General features: G+C 38.6%; 2 protein-coding genes across 8 annotated transcripts in view; both read left to right on the top strand.

The window, feature by feature from the left end:
- uso1 (USO1 vesicle transport factor) overlaps positions 1–5,220 on the top strand; it is a 31,648-nt gene extending 26,428 nt beyond the window's left edge. For all 6 annotated transcript variants that reach the window (XM_079850988.1, XM_079850987.1, XM_079850989.1 and 3 more), the window contains 7 exons: positions 105–243; positions 621–784; positions 1,712–1,771; positions 1,885–1,983; positions 3,870–3,965; positions 4,078–4,293; positions 4,700–5,220. In XM_079850988.1, coding sequence (XP_079707114.1) covers positions 105–243; positions 621–784; positions 1,712–1,771; positions 1,885–1,983; positions 3,870–3,965; positions 4,078–4,293; positions 4,700–4,783 — 858 coding nt within the window. In that variant the 3' untranslated portion in view covers positions 4,784–5,220. The remainder of the gene's footprint in view (positions 1–104; positions 244–620; positions 785–1,711; positions 1,772–1,884; positions 1,984–3,869; positions 3,966–4,077; positions 4,294–4,699) is intronic.
- Positions 5,221–7,994: 2,774 nt separating this feature from the next.
- coro2aa (coronin 2Aa) overlaps positions 7,995–26,430 on the top strand; it is a 29,827-nt gene continuing 11,391 nt past the window's right edge. The window contains exons 1-2 of one of the 2 annotated variants that reach the window (XM_079863626.1): positions 7,995–8,149; positions 24,826–25,026. In XM_079863626.1, the coding sequence (XP_079719752.1) occupies positions 8,135–8,149; positions 24,826–25,026 (216 nt within the window). In that variant the 5' untranslated portion in view covers positions 7,995–8,134. Of the gene's footprint in view, positions 8,150–21,713; positions 22,005–24,825; positions 25,027–26,430 lie in introns of those variants that run through there. The other variant, XM_079863625.1, reaches the window with a different exon arrangement.

The raw sequence follows: 26,430 nt of genomic DNA, 5'->3' as shown, positions 1-26,430 counted from the left end.
GTGGGTTATCTCCTTTTTCCTCTGTAGGCTTACAGGAAGAGGAATGATTTCAAAATAGGCATATGTTTAAATTATAAATTAATTTTCTCCCTTTTTAATTGCAGGATTCTCAAATAAATGAGCTGAAGGAGCAAGTGACACTGCTGGCGTCCCAGAATGAAAAGATGCAGAGCACCATGACACAGCAGGTCTCTCAGATCCAGCAGCACAAAGACCAGTACAACATCCTCAAACTCAAACTAGGTACTGAGCAAATGCTGCATTCACGCCATGTCGAAATTACTGCAAATAAAGCTCCATATCCTTTCAATGCGCTCTCTCGGTATCTTGATGTCATACACCGCTTCAAGTTGAACACACCTTAAATCTGCAGTGGTCAGGTGGTACAAGTCGTAGCTCTCAGAAAATGAGTTTATATGTTATGATTACAAGTTCTACAAGCACGTGAAGGCTTTTTACTGTTCAGAATCGTTACAGCAATTACGCACCTAGATATCAGTTGTTTGAGAAGTATTTGCAGTATTTTAGCAGAAATCCATAGTAAATTACTTTTCCTGAACTGCCATTTTTACTTTTTAGTTACTTTTACAATTGTTCCACTCTTCCTTCATACTCTGTAGGTAAAGATAATCAGCAGACAGGAAATCAGGCAGAGGCGGCCCATATGAACGGACTCCAGCCAGAGGAGCTGAGCCAGCTCAGAGAACAGCTTGAGGAACTGCAAAGACAAAACCAGCTGCTGCAGACACAGCTGGGTGAAAAGGACTCTCTAATAACCAGTCTGGTATGTGTGTGTGTTCAGTTCTTCCAACCTCCTATATATTAGTATTAGTATTTTGACTGGGTTGACGATATCGATTTTTCTCGATTTTAGTCGATTCTGATCGAACAATATCGATTCTTAAATCCCAAGAATCGATCTTTCAGTCCATGATGATGTTTTTCAGTTGATGCTTGAACAAAAAACTTCACTAAACAGCGCTAGTCCCATCAAATAAATCGTAATATATCTTTTTATAAGCTTTGTTACTGTTGATATGATATAGTCAAATTCTGTCAGTTTTATTACGAAATGCATTTACAGCATTGGTCGAGATATTTTTTTCCTGGAGAGAAATTGATGTACTGTACCTGATATATATACATATCAAATGATATTGAATCTTGTGAATTGAAATCAAATTGAATCATGAAATTTGTGTCAATACCCATCCCTAATTAGTATGCTAATATCTTAGCCTTTTACACTACCATTCAAAAGTTTGGGGTTATAAACGTTTTTGAAATGAATCTCTCATTCTCACCAAGGCTGACATTTTTTTTATCAAAAATATAGTAAAACAGTAATATTGTGAATTTATTATTATTATTATTATTATTATTAATACAATTACAATTTAAAAGAGCTAGTATTTGATGAATACAAACAGTTATTATTATTATTTTAATATATTTTAAAATGTAATTTATTCTTATGGCAAATTCAAATTTTCAGCAGCCATTACGCCAGTCTTCAGTGTCACATGATCTTATAGAAATGATTCTAATATGCTGATTTGATGCCCAAGAAAAATGTCTAATTATTGTACATTTTGAAAACAGTTTCTGCTTAATATAACATTAAATGTAACATTATAAATGTATTCACTGTCACTTTTGATCAACTGAACTGTACTGGTATATTTGGAAATATTTGGTCTGTGTCCAACAGAAAGCTGAGGGTGTCTCATCAGCAGAGAGCTCAACTTCAGAGGTCACAGTGTTACAAAGGGTAAAGTTCCACTCTTTCTCTTCATTATATTCATTAAAGATTTCATTACATAACATTCTGCACCATTCTGCACCTGCTAAACCAAACACTTTGAACACTATGTTTGGCTGCAGGAGGTGGAGATGCTGAAATCTCAGCTGCAGAGACAGACTGCAGAGGTAACACAATTACAGAGTGAAAGACAGGAGCTTCTCAGAGGATCTGATACTACAGTAAGTGTGTTCCACTCATTGATCATTGTGCAGACACTACAGTCCAGTGTGGTGTTGTCTCAGCCTTAGATGGCATCTGCACAGACCACCTTTGAACCGTCTGTTGCATAATTCAATCTTAAAATCGCAAGATCCACAGTGAGTCATCCAGGACATTTTTTTTTTTTTTTTTATCAATCCACTAGGGGAGTGAGAATAATACATGATTCTTTCTTCTAAATATTCTCAAATTGCAAAATCGATTTTCTGAATGTTAGTTAACAGTGTAATGTTACCAGAACTGAAAAGGCGGAGGTCAACTGCGAGAGAAGTGCAGCGCCCAGACAGTTTAGAAAGCGCACACCTCATAAAGGTGTGCAATATATATCATCTACAATAATATCATAATTGTTGTTTTAACTCACTTTGCAGAAACAAAACAAAAAAGCAAGCCTTGAGAGTGCATGGTTTCTCTGCATGATGTAAAATAAACTTGAAATGCCAATGAAACAGTTCCAGTTCCAAACAAGGCCACACCAGAACCGTTGCACATTTCTAAGCAACACGTAATTACTGAATGAGTCTGCATTTTTGAACGAATCGCTTAAATCTGCAGTCCGTTACTTTTTTTTGTGTACAAAATGTACCAAAATTATATAATGAGCAAGTACATCAGGAATCCATTTTCTTATCCTGAATCACTACAGTACACCTATAAAAGTGTTTATATTCTGACTATTTTAGACTGGTTTGGGTCATACCACTGCAGAGTAGCCCTGTACCTGCATGACTCGTCAGAGACATAAACAGAGAGAAGTAGCTCCAGCTACAATATTCTTCCGCAAGACGCTTACAGTTCTGTTTATTGACCGCTAGGGCGCCAAAAGTTAAAGAGTGCAGCTTTAAGTGAATTATTCAATGTCCCATTCATAAAGTCACTCATCTGAATGAATTATTCAATGACTCACTTATGGGGCCACCTACTAATGGTTTAGTTTCATATTTCAGTATTATTTTTTTTATTTTAAAACATTAATCTCATAGCATTATTTATGCAATTGTAATTACATCATAAATGCATGTATGCCACCTCTGAGCTGCATTAACCAGTCTGTGTAAATATGCCTCTGTGCCACATCTGCAGCGTCACCTCAAATGTTGTCAACCACTAATGAAAGGCACAGAACAAAAACCTCAGGAAATTTTTGTATCAAGTAGTTTGACTAAATTGAATCGAATTGATATTAAAAAAAAATCTCAGTTATTTTCTCACATTAACATTTTAAGATTTACCCACCCCTAAATGCTGCATGTCACTCAGACGGCAAGAATAAGCTACAATTTGGATCTGTTTGTGTGCCAGTGGGTACATTTATGGCTGATAAAAAGTAAACACTTCAAACAATTCAAAGGTGTGTGGTTTGTCAGGAAGATTTTTTTTTTTATGTTTTTGAACAAAAGTCTCTTATGCTTATACTCAAGCTGCATTTATTTTATTGAAAATACCACAAAAACAGTAATACTGTGAAATGTTAATACAATTTAAAATAACTGTTTTCTATATTAATATATTTTTAAAATGTTTATTCCTGTGATGGCTAAGCTGAATTTTCAGCATCATTACTCCAGTCTTCAGTGTCACATGATCCTTCAGAAATCATTTTAATATGCTGATTTGGTTTTCAAGAAACATTTATTATTGTTATCAGTGTTGAAAACACTGTTTCAACAGATTTTTGCAGCATTTATTTGAAATAGAAATGTTTTGTATGAAAGTAAAAGTCTTTACTGTCACTTTTGATATACCATTGCTGAAAATAGTTTTCATTTCTCTCAAATATATATCTTACTGAAACTTTTAAATGGTAGTGAATGGGCTTTTTAGTTCATTACTGTCTTTCTTTCAGGCTGCAGTTCCAGGAGAAAATAGTCTCTACACAGAGAAAATTGCAGAGTTAGAGAGCAGGCTCTCTGCTCAGACAGCAGAGAATCAAAAGCTTAAGGTGACTTACTATAGACAAACATAATTTACTCATTTACTGATTTGCATTTTACATCATTTGCTGTTTAACCTAATTCTTGCTCCTTTTTTCTGTCCCTCTCACTCCCTTTCAGGAGGAAGTTAAAACTCTTCTGGAGAGTCAAGAATCGATGGAGAAAGACCTTGCTTCAGCCACAAGCACAGCTGCCATCATGCAGGCAGAGAAGAGCAAGTTGCAGCAGGAGGTGCAGGAGTCCAAGAAGGAGCAGGACGATCTTCTCATGCTACTCGCCGACCAGGACCAGAAGATTCTGAGCCTGAAACAGAGACTCAAGGACTTGGGAGAGACGGTACTTTCCTCATGGCATTCCAGAACATAGTTTCACTAGCTTTGTATTCATCAAATGTTGTTTTGTGGTGTACTTGGGGCCGGTTCACACAGATCACATTTTTGCTGTTAAAAATACAAGGTCAGGTCAGTGGAGTGGGAAAAAAAGCACAAGGTCTAGAGAAGCGTTTTTTTAAAAGTTGAACTTTTAACTTGAGCTCCACGTTTTAGAATGCCACGTCACGTACGAGATACTGCGAAAGACGCGAGACTCGAGTGCAATGGTTAAAGACTGCTGTCTAGCATGTGTTTACATTGGAAAAACAATGGAAAAGTAGCGCCGTGGAATGGAAAAGCTTGTTCTGTGTGAATGGCCCCTTACATTTCTTCTTACTCTTGGTTTTGATTTGACTTTTTTTTCCCTACAGATTGAAGATGAGGATGATCTGGATTCAAAGGATCAGTTTGATGATGATGATGATGAAGAGGAGGAAGAAGAGTGTGATGAATAAAAAAGTATTGACTTAATAGTGGAAGTGAAAGACTGCTAAAATTAACCTGTCACTTACGCTTAGAGAAAGAGATTGAAGGCCTTGGACAGTAGAGCTGATCTTCTGATTTCTAGAAGAATCACATATTTCTTTATTTTCTTCAGACCTGCATTTTAATTTTTACAATTTATTTCACTGTAGGAAAATAATACAATGATTACATTTTCCCAGCTAATTGAACCGGACTCATTTCATTTCATTTAAAAAAAAAAAAAAGGCTTAAAATTTATTGAGATAATAAACACGGGTGAATACTTTGTTTTTGATCAACATTCCCAATGCTTATGTCATGGTCTCACACCGTAGAAGATTCTAAAGAGCTCTTTGCACTAATGATGGAGAGGAGAAAATAAAGAAAATATTTGCTCCTCCTTTGTTGTACATAGTGCAAAACCATGAAGATGTTCAGTCTGCATTTCTATACTGCTTGAGGGCTTGTGAGAGTGTCTTTATGATGGATGGATGGATGGATGGATGGATGGATGGATGGATGGGTGGAGGGATGGAGGGATGGATGGATGGGTGGAGGGATGGATGGATGGGTGGAGGGATGGATGGATGGGTGGAGGGATGGATGGATGGGTGGAGGGATGGATGGATGGGTGGGGGGGTGGGGGGATGGATGGATGGGTGGGGGGATGGATGGATGGGTGGGGGGATGGATGGATGGGTGGGGGGATGGATGGATGGGTGGGGGGATGGATGGATGGGTGGGGGGATGGATGGATGGGTGGAGGGATGGATGGATGGGTGGGGGGATGGATGGATGGGTGGGGGGATGGATGGATGGGTGGGGGGATGGATGGATGGGTGGGGGGATGGATGGATGGGTGGATGGATGGATGGATGGGTGGATGGATGGATGGGTGGGTGGGTGGGTGGGTGGGTGGATGGATGGATGGATGGGTGGGTGGGTGGGTGGGTGGATGGATGGATGGATGGATGGATGGGTGGGTGGGTGGGTGGGTGGGTGGGTGGGTGGGGGGATGGATGGAAGTAAGTAAGTATTCTGAAAGATGTCCTCTCTGCTCAGGTGCATTGTGAGCTCTGTTTAACATCTCATTCATGGCTGTTAGGTTTTTTTTTTTTTTCTGTGCCTGTCAACAGTTTTCAGAATTGTTCAGTCATCCAATCATATTTACAAATGAACAAAACACAAACCTGCGCTGTGTTGCATTGCATTGCGCTCACACTAGCCACCTTGTTTCCAATGTGTTGTTCATCAAAAAACTGCTGAAGTCCCACTAAATTTTGGGATGTACACTTTCAGGTTCCTCTAAAACTGGAGAGATATTCTGCAAAATTTGGTTTAGCCTTTGGTTAATTTATGGATGAACAAGACTCATTAGAATAAAATATATAAATACTTGTCTGTGATGTTTTGGCCTTAAACTTAGTTTTTAATTCAAGTTTTTGATTGGTGTGTTGTTACATACAGCCATATTTGAGGATTCACAAGGATTTTTCTACTGCTAATACCCATAAATACAATTATGCCATAAAGTGCACGGTCATGCTTGATTTAATTTGAACACTTTGAGGAATTGTACAACAATTAATTAGAAATTCTAATTGAAGGCATTTAATTATATTACCACTCACAATAGATATTTTTCTCCAAAGCAGCTTTACAGACGACAGTCCCTTAATATCGCCTGTGAATTTGCCAAAGGTAAAATTAAGAAAAAAAGAGCAGAAGGAAAAGAACAAAGATTGCATGTTTGCACACTGAAATCTGGAGAATGTTATCTTTTAGCCTTTTCATTCATCTCAATGACCCTTCAAAGACAATTGTGGGCCACTGGGGGAAAATCCTATAACATGATTAAACATATTCTATTTGTACACTACAATTCAAACATTTGGAATCGCGTTTTGGAAAGAAATGTATTGTTCTGTTCAAGGTAGCATTAAATTCTAAAAGTTAAAATGTGTAATAATGTAAAAATGTTTAATTAAAAATAACATCTATTTTTATATTTTAAAAATGTTATCTGTGATGGCAAAGCCCTATTTTCAGCAAGCAGGCCCGAGACGTGAGAGAAGTGGGTGACCCTGATGCACAACAACAAGACAAGTATATCAAGCCTCTCAAGACCTGTTGCTCAAATTCACATGCCTGTGACAATGTTTTTATGAATGAGTCCCATTTCCTCACTGAATAGGCTGTCGGTCTGTCATAGGCCTGGGACAATGTTCCTTGCTCTACTGAACATTTGAAAAACAGCGTTCATTTTGAATAGAAGTATTAGTTTATAACTTTATACATTTCTTTATTGTGATTTCTCATCAATTTAATTGAAATGATTTCAGCCCTTAGTTACAGATGTTACTTGAAAATGAAAACACACTTTCCCCACTGGATCATTCATTTATGTGTTTATTATTTATTGTTAATGTGCATTTAAACATTTATCCCGCACATTTTATTTATTCATTTTATTTTTTTGTCCAAAATATATTTGGTCCTCTTATGAATCACTGTGGGGTGGGGGGAGGGGACAGTGTTCTCAGACACAGGTTAGGCTATATGGGTTATATCATCTCTCCCTTTCACTCCACCGCAGCGCCGCCCCACGCCCATAGACATCGAAAAAACGGGACGAGGGCTGAAAGAGACAAAAACAGTGTGAAAATAGGCGGGGCTTAGTGCGAGGAAGTCATTTCTAACTGGACAAGGACCAATTTGTCCAAAAATAAAATATATATATTTTAACTCTTAATCATATCTTTAAACTAAATGGCTATTAAAGTTTGTCAGGAATATTCTTAGTTAGGGGAAATTATTGTCCAGACAAATGTTGGAGTAACTCATTGTCAGAGATGTCACGTGGCATATGTTACTTTACACCCCGCAGTAGATGCTGGACCAATCCTAGTCGTTCTCGATTACTTTTATTTAATCAATTTATTGAGATTCCTAACAGATATTTCCATTTGTTTCTCGGGTAACAGTCATTGGAATGTATACATTTAAATGATTATACATTGTAGTGTATAAATACATCCTATAAAACAAACAGCGTCTTGGGATTTGAATGGACCTCAATGGCGCGTCAGTCTGTCTGAGCGCCTAAGCGCCTCTTTAGGAGGACCTGGTTGTGTCACACAGTGAACAGTGATAGATGCCCGCTGATGCTCACACCTCACCTCAAACACTGCGGCATCGATGGACCGCTCATCCTATAATCTCTCACTCTCTCTCTCACACACACACACTCTCTCTCTCTCTCTCTGACACATTTCTGCGAGAGAGTGTTTAAAAAGACGCGGATCTAGTGGCCGTGGGTAATACAGTTCTCTTCATACTGCATGACCATCACAAAGGTAAGAAAACTCATATTTGCACTTAGCTTTAGTTTTCTCTAGATTTTGTGTAAATGTTCTAGGCAGTGTCATTTTATTTTGTTTGACGGTAATAGTTAGAGTGACTTTAGGAGTGCTTAGAATACCACAATGATTTTGGTCAATATTATTACAACATTATTCTCCACTTGATTATATTATCAACTGTATATAACTGTATAACGCTTTTAATATATTTTACAATGTTTTCTTGTAACCTTTATCTCATCCGTGTTCATTTTGAAACACTTTAGTTAAAACAATTTCTTAGCTAACTATACAGCAATACGTTTTCAGTAGCCTGTTTGTTAATCTTTGCTAACGTTAGTTAATAAAATACAACTGTTCGTTGTTAGTTCATGCTAGCTCAGGTCCATTAAATAATATTACCAAATTAAACTTTTGATTTTAACAATATGCCTATTAGCAAATGTTGAAATCAACATTAAAGATGAATAAATGCTTCAGAATTAGTTTGATTGTTAGTTCATGTTAATTATCTAATGTCAACAAATTAAACCTTACTGTAGGTTTACCTTTATTTTATTGTGTTTATTAGGCTATGTGTTTAGACTTGTCCACTATCCTTTCTCTTCTAGAGCTGAAGCTGAACTCACACTTTACATGTGATGTATTTGTATATTGGAATTGCTTTCAATGCACATGAAAAAATGTTCACCAAAAATGAAAATTTAGTCAACATTTACTCACCCTCTTGTCGTTCCAAACCTGTATGACTCTCGTTCTTCTGCATAACTCAAAAGAAGATATTTTTAAGAATGTGAATGTCGGTAACCAAATAGTTTTGATGACCATTGGCTTCCATTGTATGCACAAATTTGTAACATTATGATTTTTAATGATAAACAAAGACAGAATTTTCAATTTTGGGTGAACTGAGTGTGCCATTTGTGTCAGAACCACAACCACAGTTTTGACATCCAAATTGTACTTTTCTTTAAAGAAGCAACCATGTATTCTGTATATCCTCTTCAAAATACTAATATAAAAAACAAATCTTATAAAACACTTCTGTCAGACAACCAATGTCTAGTTTGAATTGCCTTAAAGACTGTCTTTCACGTGTTTCATGTAAATGGGGGAAATGGCATGGCTGGAGTGCTGAGTGAGACTCTGGGGAGGCCAGGTAAAGAAAGACAGTTCATGAGGGTTGCCAGGTGTCAAAGTCCTGAGGGTGAGACATGTCAAAGGGAGGTGTGGTCGTGTTCAGACATGCCTCTGAGCCATGAGTGCTGCTGCATTCTGGGTCTTTACCTGGACACAGATTCACTCTGGCTCTTCTATCCATGATTTATTCTCACTCCTTCGTGTCTTTCTTTAATGTTTTTTCATTATATTTCCAACAGTTCAGTGATAATTCACAGCATAGACTGAAAAGCTAGATTTTTTGATGGCTGATATTAAGCTGGTTGACAATAAACACTGAAGCAAACTATTTACTAGTATTAGTAGGCTATAGGGTAAGAAGAACAGTGCCAGTAAGAAGAACTGACTCTCTCTCACATGGAATGGGTGCTGCATTGATGATGTATTTTTGTAGGCAAACCTGAAGTTAGAATCACCCTGGTCTGGTTCCCTTGACAAAAACCCAGTAGGATTTTTCCACTGCCTTTTGGATTTTTGCAGTTATTTTTCATCATGATAATCTTCATAACTGAACGCTATTAAAATCTGAAGTCTATACAATTGGCAGAAGTGAAATCTAAATGGCTATGAACGAACTACACCACTCTTTTAGGCTTTATTTAAAAAAACATTTCCCCTGAAAGTTGAAGTTAGAATAGTTTGCAAGAGCACCATTATATACACATGTGAGGCTGTGAAATTGGACTAGTGAGTAGATGAGTTTACCTGATTAATGTCCCAGATAACTTCCGTAGACCCATCTAGCTTCATGTTAGCAAATGTATTTTTCTAGACAAGTAAAAGCTTTAAATAAATCACAGAAATATGTCATCCCTGCAGAACTCATTGATGAACTAAACACAAATGTTGAAACAGCGAAACTGATCTTTTCTTTCATATTGTGATGTATACATCTGAGTATAATGGATTATCAAAAAACAAAAAATAAAGTAGGGTTTGGGACTAAATGAGCGGACTAAATGATTGCTGAAGTCCAGCATACATCACCAGAGAGAAATTATAATGTTGATGTTTTTTTCCATCCAGTCTTGATATATTTTGATAAAAAATAACAAGGTCAAAAAATGTGAAACATATACATAGATGAATCATTCACAATAAGATCGATAAACATGCATTTAGATTTAAATCAAGATTGCATGCCGACTTTAAGACAGGTCATTTTACTTTTAACACACACCAAATACGAATATTTGGTGAGAGCAAGGTTTTGAATAAAACCAATTCATTTCTGTGATTTTGTTTAGAAGACATCTAAGGGGGCATTTACACAATAACTAGCCTATTCAACTAAAAAGGAAAACGTTTTATGCATTTTGATGTTTCATTTACATAAGGGCCTGAAAACGCAAACTTTTGAAAATGGGTTTCAAAGTGTACGTTGTTAAAATCGATACGGTTATCATCTTCGTTTGAACTACAAAAACATGAGTTTGTGAAAACGGTGAACTCTGCTGATATACCACATTAGCTCTGTCTTGACCTGACAGGGAATCCTCAGGGACTATCATTCTTTTTTTCCTTGCTTTTGGTAAAATTAGAAGCTTTCTGATGGAAATGCACACCCATCTATTGATTTATTTTTTTTAGAATGGCTGTTCATCACACAGTTGTCGAATTGTTGAGAAAAGAAACAAGGCAACACATATGTGCATCGGTAATTGAACACTCTGAACAATTGAAATACAGTAATACTACTTTCTCTGTACAATTTGAATTGTGATCAGTACACAATTCTTGTTGAACAACGTGTTAATAAGCTAAATAAGTCATCTTTATTTTTCTTTACACAGTTGAATTAAGTGATCTTGGCCTCTGAAGAGGATATAATGTGCAGTAGTAAATTGTAGACACATGGTCCTCAACCATTAACACACAAACCTCAATGACAGTCAACAAACACCATAAAGAAAAAACAGCAACATAAATCAAGTCAGCATACAGCAAAACAATAATTCAATACTTAAATCATCCTGCAGTGCATGCTAGGAGCTTACAAACCCTTAACAAATAAGCAATGTTGCTCAATATGAAACAACTCTTAAGGTGATGATACACAGGGCAACTTTTTGAGCAATGTTGCTGGGCAATGTTGCCGTCAAAAGGCAACCAGATGAGACACAGGGCCCACGACCGAACTTAATTATCCAGATAGAAATGCATTGCCCATTTTCAATGGGAAAGTGCCCAAGCAACAATCGGTCGGCAAGATTGCCCAGCAACATTGCTCAAAAAGTTGCCCTGTGTATCATCACCTTTAGGCTGTAGTTAGGACTAGATTCAAAACCGTTAGCCTAACATTTTATGTACGATTAAAGTAAATGATGCTGATAAAATGAAAATGCATGCTGGATAATATGTGCAGCAAAACTCTGCCCTGTTTCTTTTATTATTAATATCACACTGCAGTTACTGTACCCACTTTGAAAGCCATAAAGGACAGTTTCCGAAGATCCTCTCTTCTTAAGTGGGTTATTGAATGGCATGGAATCTTCCTGACTTCACATCCCTCTGTAATGCTCAAGTCAATATACAGTGTGTGTGTGTGCAGCACTTCCCTTCTTTGTATTAGTCGATAAACATATTGATTCAGTTTCAGGTTTCATGAGCTCTTCTAAGTGTCATAGTGTTTGATGAGCAGATGGCTGTATTGTTTGCAATATTAGGCTATAGCCTAGTTTCCCTAATTTAGGCAGGTGAACAGGTCATGAATGGATCATGATGATTAATATTAACAAATCTTATGTGGATCCATTATGTAGTGTCCACGGTCTATTGTTTAATATATCGTACCATAATAATTAGGGCTGGTCCGAATACCATTTTTGAGCTTCGAAGCTTCGATAGGAATTAACATCGAATATTCGAAGCTTCGGAGGGAGGGGGCTGAACATATTCTTCCCTCTAATAAAGGCAGGAATCTCTATGCGTCTGTCTGTTTGCATTTAGATTATTTATCTTGCATTTAGAACCGTTCATCCAATCGACTTCACGAGTGCAGTGTCACATTTGGTGCAATATAGACACGCGAGACGTGACACGTTCAGAATTAATAAACTTTTAATACAGAACAGCGCGAGCGGGAAGCGCGCGCGCGCCTCACGCGCAGGGCTCCGAGAACGGACACTGTACTAGTGATACAAAACACAGCCTAATATTTTTCTGAGTAACAAATAACACTCAAATCAGAAATCAGCAGCACAGTAATTACTGACACAGTAAAGGGTAGGCTAATATATTGTTTCTATTCTATTTCCACAATGTCAAAGCAACGCAGCTTATAGCCTACAAGCTGAGGCATGCACTTCTGCCCATACAAACTCCGCTGTTCTGCGCTCTAAAATAAGAGTATTGTATTTCGCCCAAAAATGCTAAAAAAATAACCGTGTGAGAGCGTGTTTTAGGCTATATCATGTTATAGCCAGATATGACGACGCTTACAGCACGCGTCACCGCAGATCAGCATCTATTCATCAAGCCAACGTGCAAACTATCGCACACACAATCAACTTCATTAAAAGTAAAGAACCGAAATGATCTTACCAGGGCTGTTGCCGCTCTCTTATTGCGGTCTTTGATTTAGAAATTTTAGCTGACGATCAGTAAAATGCAGCTTATCTGTTGCTAGTGACGTGCACTCCATTACATCTGCCTATAGCGCGGGACTTGAAGTTCGGATTCATATCCGTTTTGCAAAAACACATTTATGTGTTCATTGTTCATATTGATAAATCAGAGAGAGCTATCCGATCTGAGAAAACGCATGACAGCCCCATTCAAGCGCGAATGGGAACCGTTTCTAGGGGGATGCCAGGTGTGAAAAAAAAAAAAAATGTTTAAACGAATATTCGAATGTCAAATTTGAAAATCGAATACCAACCCACCGAACGAATATTCGAATACTCGAATATTCTGGTACAGCCCTAATAATAATATAATACACCCTAATAAAAGAGTTCAGACTTCTGCAGTTCAGCCATATCCTACTTTAATCATTTGTTTGGGGGAGAAATTACAATTTTGTTCACTTTGTTGTAGTTATGTTTGACTTGGGTTTAAAGGGATAGTTCACCCAAAAATGAAAATTCTGTCAGTAATTACTCACCCTCATGTTGTTCCAACCCCGTAAGACATTCATTCATCTTCGGAACACAAATTAAGATATTTTTGATTAAATCTGAGAGTTGTCTAACTCCTCCATAGGCTTCTAAGGGACCGAAACTTGCTGGCCCAGAAAATGTATTAAAGACATCGTTAATATAGTCCAAGTGACTCCAGTGGCTCGATCTTAAGTTTATAAAGCGACGAGAATACTTTTTGTGCGCAAAAACAAACAAAAATAACGACTTTATTCCACTTTTCATTTCCTTCTCTCTGGGCCTCGGGTCTTTTCACGTAGTGTTTAAGCGTAGCACGTCTGTGTTGTACGTCACCACGTATCACACATGACCAGCGTCGGCCAATAGTGAGCCTACGTGGTAACGTGCAACACAGACGCGCTACGCTTAAACACTACGTGCAAAGACCCGAGGCCCAGAGAGAAGGAAATGAAAAGTGAAATAAAGTCGTTATTTTTGTTTGTTTTTGCGCACAAAAAGTATTCTCGTCGCTTGATAAACTTAAGATTGAGCCACTGGAGTCACTTGGACTATATTAACGATGTCTTTAATACATTTTCTGGGCCAGCAAGTTTCATTCCCTTAGAAGCCTATGGAGGAGTTAGACAACTCTCAGATTTAATCAAAAATATCTTAATTTGTGTTCCGAAGATGAACGAAGGTCTTACGGGGTTGGAACAACATGAGGGTGAGTAATTACTGACAGAATTTTCATTTTGGGGTGAACTATCCCTTTAAGAATCAGCAGTTGTAACAAAAATTGCCAGGTACAGGCAAACTGTAAAGTTATTTGAAAGGGACAGTTCCTTTACATTATGCTCTTAGTTTGTTTGAATCAGTCTGCTAACAGAGTAGAGCCATGTGGCACATTCACTATCCACCCTTACTGCAAGTGTCATTATAGAGTGAGATTTAGTTTGTAAGCCTCAAGACTTGCATTTGATGCATATTTTTGATTTAACAAGCAACTGCAATTCACGTTATGATGTTTTATTAACAAGGTTCGGGAGGAGCACGTTCAGATAATTAACACAGGTGGAGAGCACTCAGCAATCAATGGTAAGAGGTGTATATATACTCAGCAGTCTCACCTCATTCCATTGACAGTTTTTGCAGCATGTAGTCCGACAGTATCGTCCTAACAGGTCCGAATCGAGCGATTCCCGTCCGATGAATAACCTCTCGTCTTTGAAGAACCTCTGCCGCAATCCTCTGACCAATATCGCGGGCGTCAGGCTTGACAAACGGGATCATAACCGCGGGCGAAACATCCGCGATCTCCTTCCGCGTATTTCTCTGCACCGGTCCATGCAATAATTCCCGCCATTGAGAAATGGTTAGTAAGGCAATGCCGCCCTCTTCACGCGAGGGGAAGGGTCTTCCTCTTTCGTCAGGCCGCACAGCAGGCCCGCGCCGCGGATTCAGTACCGGCCAGTCCATACTCAACGTTTGCCGGGTCAACTCAGTGAGTGCTCAGCTCGGCCTTTCTCGTGTCTGTTTTGGTTGAGCTTGGCTTGCTTCAGTAGTTTGAGTCACGAGCCAGTCATGCCATCTGTATACAAATTTTTGATCGGGGGAATGCACGTTTTAAATTGTTTCTGTACAAATGATTTACTGTCATACATAATCAGTAGGTCACACGTTACGTGCAGATTGATCACAGAATCATTAAGAACCTATCGTTAACACTGTCCTGCAATTTATCTGCAAAATCTCGTAAATATATTATTATTTAAAAAAAAAAAAAAAAATAAATAAAAAAATAAATAAAAAAATAAATAAAAAAATAAATAAATAAAAAGCTATACAAGCATGTGTTTCATGACAAGTGTTTAGTAATCCTTAATTGAAACACAGTTAAATAAATACAAGATGCATACATTTATGCAAGCTTCGTCTTTTACCATAAACCGTCTCTTTTGTACTTAACTAAATAAACTTCAGACAATCAAAATTGTTCTAAACGCAAACTGTTATCTTTGCTCGGTCACTTAAACTTCAATGTGCATAATCCTGCAAGGATTTCATCTCGCCTCCTTTTTTCTCGCGTCTTTGATCTAAAGCACAAGAAGACAAGCATCGGCTCGCTAAGCCCCACTCTCCTCCTACCTTTGTTCAGCCACACACCGCAGGAGCTCAGTTTCTCCAGGTAAGTTTATCCACTGCTGCAGCAGTGATGTCTCCTCCGGTCCTGGAGGAGCTCAATTTCTCTGGCAAAGTTTTCTCTAATATTGCAACAGTAATGTCTCCTATGCTCCCACTGGAGCTCTTTTACTCTGGCTAATGTCTCCACTGTCACAGCAGTGATGTCTCCTCTGCTCCTACTGGAGCTCTTTTACTCTGGCTAATCTTCTCCACTGCCACAGCAGTGACGTGTCCTCTGCTCCTACTGGAGCTCTTTTACTCTGGCTAATGTCTCCACTGTCACAGCAGTGATGTCTCCTCTGCTCCCACTGGAGCTCTTTTACTCTGGCTAATCTTCTCCACTGCCACAGCAGTGATGTCTCCTCTGCTCCTACTGGAGCTCTTTTACTCTGGCTAATCTTCTCCACTGCCACAGCAGTGATGTCTCCTCTGCTCCCACTGGAGCTCTTTTACTCTGGCTAATCTTCTCCACTGCCACAGCAGTGATGTCTCCTCTGCTCCTACTGGAGCTCTTTTACTCTGGCTAATCTTCTCCACTGCCACAGCAGTGACGTGTCCTCTGCTCCTACTGGAGCTCTTTTACTCTGGCTAATGTCTCCACTGCCACAGCAGTGATGTCTCCTTTGCTCCCACTGGAGCTCTTTTACTCTGGCTAATCTTCTCCACTGCCACAGCAGTGACGTGTCCTCTGCTCCTACTGGAGCTCTTTTACTCTGGCTAATGTCTCCACTGTCACAGCAGTGATGTCTCCTCTGCTCCCACTGGAGCTCTTTTACTCTGGCTAATCTTCTCCACTGCCACAGCAGTGATGTCTCCTCTGCTCCCACTGGAGCTCTTTTACTCTGGCTAATCTTCTCCACTGCCACAGCAGTGACGTGTCCTCTGCTCCTACTGGAGCTCTTTTACTCTGGCTAATCTTCTCCACTGCCACAGCAGTGACGTGTCCTCTGCTCCCACTGGAGCTCTTTTACTCTAGCTAATCTTCTCCACTGCCACAGCAGTGATGTCTCCTCTGCTCCCACTGGAGCTCTTTTACTCTAGCTAATCTTCTCCACTGCCACAGCAGTGATGTCTCCTCTGCTCCCACTGGAGCTCTTTTACTCTGGCTAATGTCTCCACTGTCACAGCAGTGATGTCTCCTCTGCTCCCACTGGAGCTCTTTTACTCTGGCTAATCTTCTCCACTGCCACAGCAGTGATGTCTCCTCTGCTCCCACTGGAGCTCTTTTACTCTGGCTAATCTTCTCCACTGCCACAGCAGTGACGTGTCCTCTGCTCCTACTGGAGCTCTTTTACTCTGGCTAATCTTCTCCACTGCCACAGCAGTGGCGTGTCCTCTGCTCCTACTGGAGCTCTTTTACTCTGGCTAATCTTCTCCACTGCCACAGCAGTGATGTCTCCTTTGCTCCCACAGGAGCTCTGTTTCTCCAGCTAATTTTTTCTACTGCCGCAGCAGTGATGTCTCTTCTGTAGTACTTCTCTATTAAAGAGCACTCTATCCCTTCTTTCTCTTCTTTCCTCTCTCCTCTTTCTGTCCAGCGAGCATTGGTCTCTCAGTGGACGGAGTGAGAACTTTCCCGGTAGAGCACTTACGTTTTCTCCTTCATCCAGCGAGCATTTGGTCTCACAGCGGATGCAGTGTGAGAATCTCCCGGGCAAGCACTCATTTTCCTGTTTCCTCTTTCCGTCCAGCGAGCATTGGTCTCCCAGTGGACGGAGTGAGCTCTTTCCCAGTAGAGCACTTATGTTTTCTCTTTCATCCAGCGATGCAATGTGAGAATCTCCTGGGCAAGCACTCATTTTCCTGTTTCCTTTTCCTGTTTCCTTTCCGTCCAGCGAGCATTGGTCTCACAGCGGATGGAGTGAGAACTTTCCCAGTAGAGCACTAACGTTTTCTCTTTCATCCAGCGATGCAGTGAGAGAATCTCCTGGGCAAGCACTCATTTTCCTGTTTCCTCTTTCCGTCCAGCGAGCATTGGTCTCACAGTGGACGGAGTGAGAACTTTCCCAGTAGAGCACTTATGTTTTCTCTTTCATCCAGCGATGCAGTGTGAGAAAATCTCCTGGGCAAGCACTCATTTTCCTGTTTCCTTTTCCTGTTTCCTTTCCGTCCAGCGAGCATTGGTCTCACAGCGGACGGAGTGAGAACTTTCCCAGTAGAGCACTTACGTTTTCTCTTTCATCAAGCGATGCAGTGTGAGAAAATCTCCTGGGCAAGCACTCATTTTCCGGTCTCCTCTTTCCGTCCAGCGAGCATTGGTCTCACAGCGGACGGAGTGAGAACTTTCCCAGTAGAGCACTTACGCTTTCTCTTTCATCCAGCGAGCATTTGGTCTCACAGCGGATGCAGTGTAAGAAAATCTCCTGGGCAAGCACTAATTTTCCTGTTTCCTCTTTCTGTCAAGCGAGCATTGGTCTCACAGCGGACGGAGTGAGAACCTTCCCGGTAGAGCAATTACGTTTTCTCTTTCATCCAGCGATGCAGTGTGAGAGAATCTCTTGGGCAAGCTCTAATTTTTCCTCCTTTCTGTTTCCTCTCTGTCTAGCTAGCGAGCATTTGGGCTTAGCGGAAAAGCGCAAATCCTCCCGATCGGTCACTGTAAACTACAACCGCTCCCCATTCGCAGACCAACCGGGGCCGTCAGTCCAGGCAGTGAGCCACCATTACGGGCCTCCCCGGTCAAGCATCCAGGCCCCTTCTTGAGATGCCAGCCCGCCAAACTCGGCACTCATTTGGGGGGTCTTTAGTCCGGCGGCTGTCCTCTGCTCTTTAGCCTTTGGGGGGAGTACTCTGTGTTCGGGCCGAACTCCGAGCTCGGAGCCCTCCCTCCGGACAGCACGCCAAATACGCATTAAACTTACCCCTTCAAATTATATGTAAGTGTGAACTCGTGAAATGATGTTTTATTAACAAGGTTCGGGAGGAGCACGTTCAGATAATTAACACAGGTGGAGAGCACTCAGCAATCAATGGTAAGAGGTGTATATATACTCAGCAGTCTCACCTCATTCCATTGACAGTTTTTGCAGCATCCCTCCACCACCCCTTCTCCACGCTTCTAGTCCTAAGCACTTACATACGGGGGGAGTACTCTGGGTTCGGGCCGAACTCCGAGCTCGGAGCCCTCCCTCCGGACAGCACGCCAAATACGCATTAAACTTACCCCTTCAAATTATATGTAAGTGTGAACTCGTGAAGTGTAAGCCGAATAAATCACCCTAGACTGTTTTGTTTCTCTGGGGGCTGGAGATGTTTTTATCCATAGATTTCTCTATCAAAACCAGCTTGGTGAGCCTCACTGGCTAGTTTTTTTTTCTGTTAAGAGGGAAATTCAAATCTAAGCTTTGAAATTCAAATTGAACATTCCCACTTTTATGGAAAAAAAGAGCTGGTAAAAATGAGCCATGTCCTTCAGCTTTTCATTTTTCCTTTACACATTGATTGACAAACTGCTGCTCACCTTAATGATTTCACCAAATCAACCAATGATTTAACAAATCCAAAGGTAGATCACATCCTACTAGTGCTAAATAGAGATTGAGTATTTGCTAAGCAAACCGTATGGAGACAGAGTGTATGGGGTGGACATATGCAAAACATATACAAATTTGTTCTTACCTGGAAATTTAGTTTTGTTTGTCTCAATTTTGTTGTTTTCTTTATCTTAACTTAATACTTAGCTCAAAGGCAATTTTGGTTGCAACCATATAGGCTCATTGGAAAAAATCCAATGTCAAAGTCTACCTACATTTTTCCAAAACTTAAAAAACGTACCTAAACATACAATTCGCTGCAGTTTCCAGCTGAAAGGATCACTAGTAGTTGTAAAACGCCAAAACCTTTAATTCCTTTTCAAACAAATTATGATAACAGGCAGATTATCAATTAATGAAGACTTAATTTTGCACGGTTCCTTGCACAATACCGTGACCTCAAAACAACAATACCATAGTGTATGATTTTTTTATTCGAATAGATTTGACATTTGCATCACATAATCTTGCATGGTAGCTCACCTGGAACAGCGTTTCACTTGCAAAACAGAGAGCCGTAAATGACATCGTTGCTTCAGCAACTGCAATTTTATGTTTTCATAAATGTTTTCTTTTTCCAATGAGCCTGGGTTGGGCATCTTAATCTTAATACATTCATAAGAATTCACGATTGCTAGTAAAAAAAAAGTCTTCATAAATCTTACATTAAATCATATTTCATCTACATTGTATTTAATAATCATAACCTTGTATTATTACATTTGTACTGCTGAGAAAAAGAAATTAAACGTTTTTTTAATGCAGCTCATTTTTGGATTTTAGGGTTTCAGTTATCAAACACTGTTAATAACTAACAAATACTGATCTTGTGTTGGTGCAATAAAGCTGTTGATTTATTCAGGACACACTCTCGTGTCCTTATTCCAGATCAAACCTCACTTAAATACCTCCTTTGCAAGAGTGAAGAGTAAAGACAGGACCCTCTTGAAAAGCCCATAGCAGACATGTATCATATCAAAACAGTCTTTATAAACATTTTAAGGATCATTAACATAACAACAGTCAATAGACCTGGATACTCCCAGACAATAATAAAGTCAGTGCCTTATCCACACAGTTAGGATTTAGTGAGGTCTTAATGGCCCAGAAACTGAAACCAGGTGTCGTATTGTCAAAATGCAGATCTCCCCATTCAAGATCAAATACCTTTTCGGCACTGAAAGATCTGCACCCGTCGAGCTTTTCCTGTGCTGTAGCTGGTCATCAGCATAATGTCTGTAATCTCTGGACATTAGTCAGCTCTTGAAGATGCATGTCAAGCTGCTCTATAATTGCTTGTATAACAGAGCCTGAACTCATCGCTAATGGTAGTTGTGAACACTTCTTTTTTTGTGTGATCGACATTCGCCTGCAGCAAGTCAGCAAAACGACGCAGTTAGCAGGTTTTTCAACGATTTCTATCATCCTGTGGCACAGGACCTGTGCCTTATAGGTGTTCAGTTCCACCTCCATCACTGTGCTAACTTACCTTTCAGGTGAAACTTGAACTCATTTGATAGAAGTGATACTGCTCAAACTTCCGTCTGCTCTTTCAGACTAAACCTGACCTGTGGACTGGACTCTGTCCCCACGCCTGTGTTTACACTCCTCATATTGAGTTGCATCCAGTAACTCTACCACTTTTACAACTCCAGTCCTCATTCTCTGTGTATTTGTTTTACCTTGCTTGTTATTTACAAAGCATAAACATATGTCTGCCGTGCCTCTGCTGTACTCATATAACGCGTGATAATGAAATGGGCAATCCTTGTTGTACAATCATGGCAGCTTTTGATTTTGTTTCTGCTCAGTTGAAATGTGTCACACAGCAGACAGATTCAGACTTAAATACCACAAAGAATGGGTGATATGTCAAATACTCATAATAGCCTATTCTGCTGGAAATAAATAAATAAATAAACAAAAGCATGCACATACCAAAGAATAGAGAAACTATTTATAGGTCCTTGAGCAAAAATAGAAAGGTAAATGTAGAAAAAAAAAGGGATCACACTACAGATCCATGGAATAAATATTTGATTAAAATCTCACCAAATTGAGCAAAATTGTGAATATTGCAATGATTATATGAATATTTTAATCCTTCTAGCTGCCTCACTACTGACAAGCATAAGAGAGTGTTAAGACAAAGAAGCTTTTCTGATTTAAACTGTCAACAAAATGTTTGATTCATTTTCCTGAATCACTTTCTGTTTCCCTTTTTTCCCTCATTTCAATTCATAACTCTTAATGTGTATACATTTATGCATCATCACTCAGATGTCCATTTTTCATGTTATGTAAATGTTTCATTGGAAATGTGATACATTTAGCTGTGTATTAGTACATTTTGTTATATTGGTGCATGTCAATTCAAATAAATGAATAAATCTGAATTCAAAAAGAAAATACATAATTGTCAATATTTTTTTTATTAATTATAAAAGTACTGAGACGTAATTAATTTTGCTTTATCGCCCTAGTGATTAATGTACAGGAAATCAGTGTGAGGAATGTGTCCCGTCTTTCCTTCACACCTCCCCATCCCCTGTGCTTTCTGCTGTGAGGCGCCACCCATTTAGGGAGTGTATGATCGCACATGATCTCTTACCTGCTTTGCTCACAAACACTGGACGTGCTGCTGGCATTCTGTCCATGTTTACTCAGGCTGCAGGGCAGAAGTTTGACTGTGTTTATGTTGATTTTCTTCCTTCTTTGTCGTCTTCTCTTTTTCTGCGATGCTTTACAAGAGATCTGACATGGAATTATAACTCCTCCGCTGGAAGTGGCAAACAGGGATCATTTTCTCCACCTTTATTTCTGCACCTTCATCTCTCTTTTCGCTCAGGTCTTCGTGTGCTCAGCACAGACAGGGTGAGTAGTTGAAAATGAAAGGAATTTTGAAACACTTAAAATATGATTTTGCCTTCACTGACTCATATTAGTACATTTCAGTCCAGAGGGGTTTGGAGAGATGAAGGATATTATAATGTATAATATATATATGGATTTATGATATTGATATAGTCACTACCGTTATTTATTTGTATTTTAACTCATTTTTGGTTGTAACACTAATGATAACACATTAGTTAACATTATTTATTAGTTAATATGAATTAATAATGAACTGTGCTTAATTTCAACATTTATTAATACATTATTAAAATCAAGAGTTGTATTTGTTAACATTAGTTAATGCACTGTGAACTATATTATAACATGAACAAACAATGAACAACTTTATTTTTATTAACTAACGTTAACAAAGGTTAACAAGTACAGTAACAAATGTATTGCTCATGGTTAGCTCATGTTAGTTTATACATTAACTAATGTTAACAAATTAACCTTATTGTAAAGTGTTACCGATATAATTGACTAAAAGACACCCAAAGTCTCTTTTTCTCACTAAATGTGTCAATTAGCTACACACGAAAGAAAAGGAAAGAATATTTTTTAGAAAGAATACTTAAATGCCATGTTCCTTCTGTCTAGATGACATCTACCCTTAATGTTTTAGTTATTTTATTAATTGTGCTTTAAATGTATAGCCATGCTTTTTATATCTGTTAGCTACCACCACACCCACATGGCTAATCCATCATTCAGTTAATCATTACACCAGCCTTTGAAAGCTGAACAGCTCAAACATATACAATTCCTGCTGCCACAGAAGGATTTGCTCATATATTTAACAGTGTTGCAATACTTTATGTTCTCAACTTGATTTCAATATATTTTTGTATGGTTGTGTTTATATTGAGAGTACAATTCAGTGGATTCATTTTTGGGGCTGTCTCTAATAAACCAATACTTATGATGCAACTATTTTTCCCCCTTGGCCTGTATTGCTCAGATAAACCTTTTCTCCAGGACGTATTGCATTTAAAGGGAAGCTTCATATGTTAATCTCAGGTGTGTGTGAAAATATGTGCGCTTGTTTTGGCGTACAATAGTTAATTGTGAAATCACCTGTACATTTTTAGTTACTTGTAGTTGCAGTTCTAGTCAGGCAGACTCACAATAGTCAGCCATCACACAAATCAGATATGTAAATCCAGTTCTTGAAACAGCAGATTTTATTCTGAATAGAGTGCAGTTTTATCTTGCTTTTCTATCTAGTATGGGAGAACTGTATCCTTCATCAGCAAAACCTGTCATATTGTTTTCAAAATGAATTAATCTACACAGTCATCTGGGTTGTTTTGTTTGTGAAATTGTTTCTGTCGGAAGAACTTGTCTAGTGGGGTTTTTCTTCATTGTTTCCTGCCGAGGTGGATGATAACTAGGCCCACATGGAAATCTTTATGGGTAGCTGAGAGTATTATCAAAATTTTCTAGAAAATAAAATCATCAAACAGGGACAGATATGTATATATTTTTTGAATGTTCTGTATTCTTTGATTAATTAAATATATATATATATATATATATATATATATATATATATATATATATATTTAAATTATACTTACACTACCGTACAAAAGTTTGGGGTCAGTAACATTTTTGTTTCAAATAAACTCTGTTGTTTTTGTTCATCAAAGAATCATGGGGGGGGGGGGGGGGGAAGTACCACGGTTTCCACCAAAATAGGACAAAATAATAAGAAATGTTACTTGCCAAAATAACAAATTAAAATAAATTAACTTTTTGCCATCATAATGGTGAAGTGCAGCATCTATCAGCAGGGTCTAATTGGGTGATGCTAACCAGCCTATTCCCGATTTACCTTTAAATTGTATTAGAATATTGCAGTAAAATATATATTATGAACTGATGAGAAATGCTCCCAAGCACATTAAACAGCATCAAAGCGCCTGACACAGGATCTTAACCACTGAAAACTGACATACATTATTTTTTAGTCAAAGTTCTTCAATGTTTTGGACAACTTGGCTCATAAACTTTTTTCTGTTGCCCTTTAGCCTCTATCATTTTTCTCAAATGCTCTGTTTTCCCAAGAAAGTGGATTTTTCCCCCTTATGTACAGTGATGCCAGTTATTGAAATAACTAATCGAAATGGGTATTATTTCAGCTATCAATCTTCAGTTGTTTCAGCCCTGCTAACTTTTATGTTTGTGTTCTGTTAGTGACTCATATCATAGTATTTCATGAGCTGTTCTTACTCCTCAGTTATGCATTTATGGTTCTAATTTTCATTCAATATTAAAGGGATAGTTCACCCAAAAATGAAAATGCTGTCCTCATTTACTCACCCTCATGTTGTTCCAAACCTGTATGACTTTCTTTCTCCTGCTGAACACGAAAGAAGATATTTTGAAGAAAGTCGGTAACCAAACGACTGATGGACTCCATTGACATCCATAGTAAAAAAAATACTATGGATGTCAATGGAGACCAGCAACTGTTTAATTACCAACCTTCTTTAAAATATCTTCTTTTGTGTTCAGCAGAAGAAAGGAAATCATACAGGTTTGGAACAACATGAGGGTGAGTAAATGATGACAGCATTTTCATTTTTGGGTAAACTTTCCCTTTAAACTTAGAAATTTGACCTTTCTGAACTTTCAGCCTTCATGGGAGCCTCTTCTAGATGTTTTTAAGGTTAAAAATTATAATTGTTTTTTTTTTCTCTCCCTGTTTATGTCTTTTCCAAACCTTGTGACATTGGCAGTAATGTCAAATTTTTATCCCGGTTATTTCACAAATTCTTCTGTTTCACTCTAGATGACATGGCGTCCTCAGTACCGTAGTTCCAAGTATCGCCACGTGTTTGGGAAGCCGGCCACAAAAGAGAATTGCTATGATGGCGTCCCCATCACCCGGAGTGTTCACGACAACCACCTCTGTGCCGCCAACCCTCGCTTTATCGCAGTCATCACCGAATGTGCGGGGGGCGGATCATTCCTGGTGCTGTCCATCCATCATGTGAGTGAAAGATGCTCATATCTGTGACTAGCACACTTAATACACTTTAAACTAGTGTAACATTCTTTTAAGGAGAACCTGGCGAGTTACAGAAGTTGGTGTCTTCACTCTTTCTTCAAGGCAGCCAAAGACCTTTTTTACATATTTATTTGCTTCTGATATTTTACATTCTGTCTCTCTTTACACACACACACACACACACGCTTACCTGTTCTGACACACTTTAGACTTCTGTTATTTTATTGGTCTGTTGACTGTCTCATGTTTAGTCAGGAATTATCTCATGTCTCAGGAATGGCACAGGTTACATGAAAGCCTGGAGGCATCTTTCTGTATTGTCTGTCCCCCTCCAACCCCCCCCCCCCCCCCCCCCCCCAACACCATAGGTTGACTAAAAAGTAGTATTCATTTAAAATGGTATGATCGCACATTTCAAGTTAATGCAGGTTTGAACATTTCAACATTTTAGCGTCTGTGCCCAGATGAATCAGTTTAGATATGAATAGTGATAAAGTCAAGTTTCGTCACTCGTTAGCTGAGTCATTTGCATTACGTACTTGTTTTTTGACTACTGAAGGATTTTCTCTTTGTTGAGACTTGTATCTTTTGGAACACATTTCTATGCTGTGATTCTTGGTAACAGCTTTGTTGTACTACGCTGGAAACAAATCCTATTCAAGTATCGGTATCTTGTTTTCAGGTAAATTATCTAAATATCCATAAAAATGGAATTGAAAAGCAACATTGCATATATAGACTTGTTTTTGGAGAATGTTGAATGTATAATTGAATATAAGTACTCACTTCAGTTGTTTTAACACAAATTTAGTGAGATGTATCCTTAAAACAAGCTAAACAAGACCAAATACATTTGTTGTATTCAAGATACACTATATAAGTTTGGGGTCAGAGAGAAGTCTCTCCTGCTCACCAAGGCTGCATTTATTTGGTTAAAAATAGTAATATTGTGAAATATTATTACAATTTAAAGCCATTTTCTATTTTAATATATTTTAAAGTGTAATTTATTCCTGTGATGGTAAAGTTGAATTTTCAGCATTACTACTCCAGTCTTCAGTGTCACATGATCCTTCAGAAATAATTTTAATATGTTGAGTAGTTGGTGGTCAAGAAACATTTCTCATTATTATGAATGTTTGAAATGCAAATGAAAGTACTGCTTAGTGTCACGTAGTGGCTGTAATGAAGTGCAAACAAAAACAGTCTTTATTTAATCCACAAACTAAAACTCAGGACATCATTGGAGTATAATGAACACAACCACGTTTAACTTCTTAGACGATACCAGACAAGGAAATGAAGGAAACACAGGGCATAAATACACAAGGGTAATCAAACTGAACAGAAACGGGACTAATTAGCATTCAAGGAAATTAACTAGGA

The sequence above is a fragment of the Squalius cephalus genome (genome assembly GCF_949319135.1).
Source record: "Squalius cephalus genome assembly, chromosome: 2".
Classification (NCBI taxonomy): Eukaryota; Metazoa; Chordata; class Actinopteri; order Cypriniformes; family Leuciscidae; genus Squalius; species Squalius cephalus.
This window is presented reverse-complemented; position numbering and strand designations above follow the sequence as displayed.